At 52.0% G+C, this 6,094-nt stretch overlaps 1 protein-coding gene across 1 annotated transcript in view; it reads left to right on the top strand.

Moving 5' to 3' along the window:
- The window catches only part of NEURL1 (neuralized E3 ubiquitin protein ligase 1), a 68,545-nt gene extending 62,933 nt beyond the window's left edge, over positions 1–5,612 (top strand). Inside the window, 3 exon segments of the mRNA XM_014549379.1 lie at positions 44–334; positions 4,569–4,715; positions 5,239–5,612. Of these exon segments, the coding sequence (XP_014404865.1) occupies positions 44–334; positions 4,569–4,715; positions 5,239–5,534 (734 nt within the window). The 3' untranslated portion in view covers positions 5,535–5,612.
- The last annotated feature ends 482 nt before the right edge of the window (positions 5,613–6,094 follow it).

Genomic DNA, 6,094 nt, shown 5'->3' with positions numbered 1-6,094 from the left:
CCCCAGCCGGCCAGTGTGCGTGGCCGAGACCGTCTTCGTCAAGGTCGCGCGCTCTCCTTTGGCGTCACCACGTGAGACCCCGGCACGCTGCGGCCTGCGGACCTGCCCTTCAGCACGGAGGCCCTGGCGGACCGCAAGGAGTTCTGGGCAGTGGGCCGCGTGCTCGAGCCCCTGCAGAGTGGCGACATCCTCGGCCTGGTGGTCAACGACGAGAGCGAGCTGCACCTGAGCCACAATGGCGCCGCCGCGGGCATGCAGCTGTGCGTGGACGCCTCGCAGCCCCTGTGGATGCTCTTCGGTCTGCATGGAGCCATCGCGCAGATCCGCCTCCTCGGTGAGTGCCCCTGGCCCGGTGCCAGCCGCCTGCACAGCACCCAGAGGCTGGCTGCAGCTGCACTCCGCCACACCCGGCAGGAGCCCTTTCTGGAAGAGGGGGCCCATCCGGATAGGGGAGAAGAGGGGCCACCCATCCCGCCGGGTTGTCTAGAAGCTACACACCTGAAATGAGTTTGGGGCGGGACTCCTTGGCCCTCAGATCTCACTAGACCAGTGGTTCTCAACCTTGGCTGCACATTAGAATCAGCTGGGAATCTTTTTAAAATCCTGATTTCTGGGCCTCATCCTCCGGAAATTCTGTTTCTTTGTTATGGGGTGGGGCCACAACAGTAGTAACAAAGAAACAGAATTTCCGGAGGATGAGGCCCAGAAATCAGGATTTTAAAAAGATTCCCAGGTGCTTCTAATGTGCAGCCAAGGTTGAGAACCACTGCTCTAGACGCACCCGGGGAGGGAAGAAAGGATTGCTGAGTGTCACTCTCAGAATCGGATCAACCCCCATTCCCACCGATGTGCCGCAAACAGTCCAGGTACACACACTCCAGTGGACACTTCAAATGTGAAAATAGTTTCCACCTGAGTGTCACTCTCAGAATCGGATCAACCCCCATTCCACCGATGTGCCGCAAACAGTCTAGGTACACACACTCCAGTGGACACTTCAAATGAGAAAATAGTTTCCACCAGCTCGGTTTTAATTCTTCCAAATGGGAAAAAAAAAATGCCTTTGCCTCTTAGTATGGTTGTGCGCTCAAATCAGGAAAAGAGGTTGGCGAGTCCGTAGTCAGGTGTCTGTACAGGGTGGCGCCTGGGTTGAGGCCTGTGGGGAATCTCCGAGCAGAGGGCCTTGGAGGAGATGGGGCTGCAGAAGGCCGAGCTTTGCTCTCCTGGGTTTGAATGGACAGGTTTGGATGTAAGCCGTGTTTCCCGGAGTGTTCGGTGGGTTAGGTATCATTTGCAAAAGGGCTCTTGGGTTAAAGCCTGGGAAATACTGAGTTTTTAAAAAGCAGGGGGTTATTTATTTATTTTTTAATGTTTAAATTTAGCTTTTATTATAGTAATACATGCATATAACACATAAAAAATGATAAAGTCCGAAAGGTTTACACAAAAACTACCAGTGCATCCCCCACCCCAAAGGAAACCACCTCCAGTTCTTTTACTTTTTCAGTGATGTACGCATGCTTCTTTCTCATGTTGATTTTAGATGTCATTCTTTTCTATTATGACAAAGGGAATTTTTAAGTCTCTTACGTCCCCTCCTTCCAATTCTCCCATTCTTCCTAATACTAGAACAAGGGGAAAACGTTTCCTTTGTGTAGAAGTCCACAGATAGTTCTCCACACACAACCTAGTCCTGAGGATATATTTTTATGGATTTTGAGAGAGAGAGAGGAAGGGAGAGAGAGAGAGAGAAACATCGATCATTCATTGGAGAGAGAGAGAGAGGAAGGGAGAGAGAGAGAGAAACACCGATCATTCATCAGTTGCCTCCCATTCACCCCCTGACCAGGAATGGAGCTTGAAACCTAGGCATATGCCCTGACTGGGGATTGAACCAGCCACCTTTTGGTGTACAGGATGATGCTCCAACCAACTGAGCCACCCGCCAGGGCTTAGAAAGCAGGATTCTGTACTGCAGAACTTCTCAGAGCCTTTGATATGCAGAGTGAATCTTTAAGGAGGGAGTGGTGGTGGTTATGGTATACAGCTTTTCCAAACAAAAATATTTTTTTTTTACAAAGCATTTCCTGGACCTCTGTCACCCCAAGGTGGGCAGGTATTCATGCTTTCCAGTGCCGGTCTGCTAATCGCCTGCAGTAGAGTGGGCTAGTTTCATTACACTCACTGCGAGAACCCGCTAAAGTGCAGATTCTTGAGTACCTTTCAGAGACTTTGATTCTGTACATCTTGGATAGGTCCCGGGCATCTGAATGTTTTTAGCAAGTTTGCTTTGACAAGTTTAAAGACCCCTGGGCCTTACAGCCCCAGCCTACACCTCACCCCAGGAGGCTTCATAGACAAGATAATGTGTGTATGTGAGTGAGCATGAGTTACACTGTAAGATTGGCACACTGTGTGTAGGCACATGTGAGTACCTAAATGCGTATGTTATTTGTGGATGTAATGCTGTTGGTGATTGTGGGAGTGTGCCAAAAATCAGATAAAATCAGTGGGAACTTCCTACTGTGTTCCAGAAACCAAAGGAAGATGGAGTTAAAATAAATTTTAGAAAGAATGAAAAGAAATGAGGCTGGGATGCTAAGAAGTTAGGATTGAGCGATGATAAATCAGGGAGGAATGAATGAAAAGAAATCAAGCTAGATGAAAAGACATCAGTAGGAAAGAAGTTGGGGGTGAAAGTTCAGGATGGAATAAAAAGAAATCAGGTGCAGCAAAAATCAGGCTGAGGTAAAAAGCTATTTGGCTACACTCACCAGGAGCCACTGCTCCTCAGATGAAGTAAATTACATAAGGGCAAGGTACTCTCTTGCCTCAGCACCATCTAATAATAGATAAGTAGCTTTCCAGTGAGACTTCTGTTGCCCAAAGAGGCTTACTAGACTGGAGCAAAGAAGATGGTTAGAAATAATATCAGGACTTAAATGTCTCAAGAGGTAAGTGGGCCAAGATGGGTGTTGAAGAATAATCATTCAGAATTCAGTATACAGGGTGCTCTGGAGCTGTTTGGAGGATTGGGTATCTCCACCAGAAAATTGGTGTTAGGGGATCCTGACTGACTCCAAAAGAAAAGTAAACCAGTGACCCTGTATGAAGGGTAACGATTTACCTTATAGAGGAATGCTTTGCTTTATTGAAGACCTAAGTGAACTAAGAATGGAAAGTGTGAAGTTCCTTCTCTCCCAAACTATAGCACATTTTATAATGGTGAAACACTAGAAATGCTCTCACTAAAGTCAGGAATCTGATAAGGACGCCTTTCAGCATTGTTCTGAAAATGCTAGCTAATGCAGTAGGCAAGAAAAACAAATAGGAGGTATTATTCTGAAGGAGGTAATAATTAACTTGAAAACTATTAACAATAGTAAGAGAAACCCTGTGGATATCTAATGAATATGCTAGAAACAGTGACTAAGTGGGTTAGAGCAAATAACTGATAATAGAGATCTCATCGAGTACTGGTGTGTAGGGCATTCTGTTAGGGCAGTGGTTCTCAACCTTGGCTGCACATTAGAATCACCTGGGAATCTTTTCAAAATCCTGATTTCTGGGCCTCATCCTCCGGAAATTCTGTTTCTTTGTTATGGGGTGGGGCCACAACATTAGTAACAAAGAAACAGAATTTCCGGAGGATGAGGCCCAGAAATCAGGATTTTAAAAGATTCCCAGGTGATTCTAATGTGCAGCCAAGGTTGAGAACCACTGTGTTAGGGCCTGTGAGAGAGTCACAGGTGAATAAGATTACCTGCTCGCAGGAGGCTCATGGTTTAACTGGGAAACAAAGCTGCGTTCCTGGAAAAAGGACAAATAATACCCCAGAGTCTGTGGTGGTTTAGTCCCCTTGTATGTGATGTGTGTGGCTGGTCAGTGCTAAAGAGAGTGATGTGGTTGGGGGAGGGGGTCAAGGGTGTCAGGAGGAGAGGGTTTGAGGACAGCTCCAAGAGGCTCCCTGGATCATTAGCTGTTTGAGGGCAAGAGCTCTGTGGGTCTTGTCCCCAGTTTTATACACATACACACAGTGTATGCTACCTGCTGGCCCTCAGGACTACCTGGGAGGAGGGAGGAGGGAGGGAAGGGGAGGTGAGAGGTAGAAGAGGGAGAGGTGTGAGGGCCTGGGAAAGAATGTAGGACAGACAAGTGTGGGAGATGGTGAGGGGCATTTCAAAGGTGCCAGTGCAAAGGAGAAGGTGGGCTCGATATCTGGGGACAGTGATGAGGGTGAGGCTAGGGCTGGAAGGGCCATTCTGGGTGGGAGGAAGGTGACTTTGTTCTCTGGCTGGGGAAACCTTGCAGGTGAAGGATGCCTGGGGGAGGGTGGAGGTGGGCTTCTAGGCAGGGGCTTGTTTGGAGATTGCTGATGTAACGCCAGAGAGCTGGGGCAGGATGCTGACCCAGCCTGTGGCATCCTGCCCTGAGCCCAGTGGCTGGGCTGTGTGCTCAGACTGTGGCCCCCACTTTATCTCCTGGGAACCTACTGGAGGGACGGAGACTCGAGCTTTCTCCCAATGGGCCTTTGTGTTGCTAGTACATCCCTCCCTCCCCTTCTACAGGCTCCACCATCCTGGCAGAGCGGGGCATCCCATCACTTCCCTGCTCCCCCGCCTCCACACCAACCTCGCCCAGTGCCCTGGGCAGCCGCCTCTCTGACCCCTTGCTCAGCACCTGCAGCTCGGGACCTCTGGGGAGCTCTGCTGGCGGTAAGTGGGCTGGCCCCTCCAGGCCGATGGTGTCTGTGCCAGACCTCCTGCCCCGAGACCCTGGCCAGGGAAGGCATGCAGCTTCTGTATCAGGGCTGGGGCCCTGGAGGAGTGGGAGTGGCCTAGTGAACCCTTATTGGATGGCCATTTCCGGGGTGTATCCCCTTCCATCCCCTAGCTGGGTACCTTTCTCCAAAGGACATTTTTAGCTTACAGGGAACACCAAAGGATAGCTCAGGCGGAGCCTGCCTTAAAAGATTTTGGGCCCCCTTTTTTCCTCCCCACCCCCTCCTCCAACCCTGCTTCATGGACACCCTGGCCCCTGGTCTGGGAGCTGAGGGGCCAGCAGTGGGGCTGCCCAAGGCGCATCCTCTCCCCTCTTGTGTCCAGGAAGTTGGGGTGTCAGAGTAAACAGGTAGATCTGATAAGTGGAGGGGGGACAAGAGGCCAGGGGGCTCCCTTCCCATGAACCTGGGGCTGGACTGGACCACGTCTCCCTTGACCGGTGTCCCCTCACCTCCAGGGACAGCCCCCAACTCGCCGGTGAGCTTGCCCGAGTCGCCAGTGACCCCAGGCACGGGCCAGTGGAGTGATGAGTGCACCATTTGCTATGAGCACGCAGTGGACACGGTCATCTACACATGTGGCCACATGTGCCTCTGCTATGCCTGTGGCCTGCGCCTCAAGAAGGCTCTGCACGCCTGCTGCCCCATCTGCCGCCGCCCCGTCAAGGACATCATCAAGACGTACCTGGAGCTCCTAGCCCGGCGCGCCCACCCCTCGCGCCACCTCCTCGGACTGCAGCCCACCGCCAGCTGAGGGGCAAGCCACGGGGCCCTTCTCTTCTTCCTCATTTTGGAAACTCTCTTCCCTTCTCCATTAAACTTGGGAAACTGAGGTCCCTGAAAGTTTGGGGAGGAGAGGGGTACATACAGGTTTGGGGGGAAAAGGAGGGCAGAAGCAGATCGCCCGGCGGAGGGGAGGGGAGGGGAGGAGTCTGCATTTTGTCTGCCTTTCCCTTCTCTGTGCTCAGCTCTTCCCTTCATGCTGAGGGACTAAATTGGGGGCTCCGCCTGTTCTAACCCCGCCCCATCTGGGACCGACTTCTAGCCCGTGTGGCACCTTTGTGAGAATTAGAAAGTGCGTCCCTTCCTCTGGGCAGATGTGGCCCTGGGCCAGGGCGTGTGGCTTGGCTAGTGGGGTGTGGACTGGACATCAGTTCGCTCCCTCTGCCAGCTGCCCTGGAGCGGTGCACGGCCAGCTTGACAGCAACCCTGGGCAGGTGGCCCCCGAGCTGCTGCCTTACTCTGACCTGCTCTCACCGTCTCCCTCTCCTCCCGCCCCTTGGGCCCGGCAGCCAGGGGAAGGAAGGCCAGCGG

This window comes from Myotis brandtii, unplaced genomic scaffold, assembly GCF_000412655.1.
Source record: "Myotis brandtii unplaced genomic scaffold, ASM41265v1 scaffold550, whole genome shotgun sequence".
Classification (NCBI taxonomy): Eukaryota; Metazoa; Chordata; class Mammalia; order Chiroptera; family Vespertilionidae; genus Myotis; species Myotis brandtii.
This window is presented reverse-complemented; position numbering and strand designations above follow the sequence as displayed.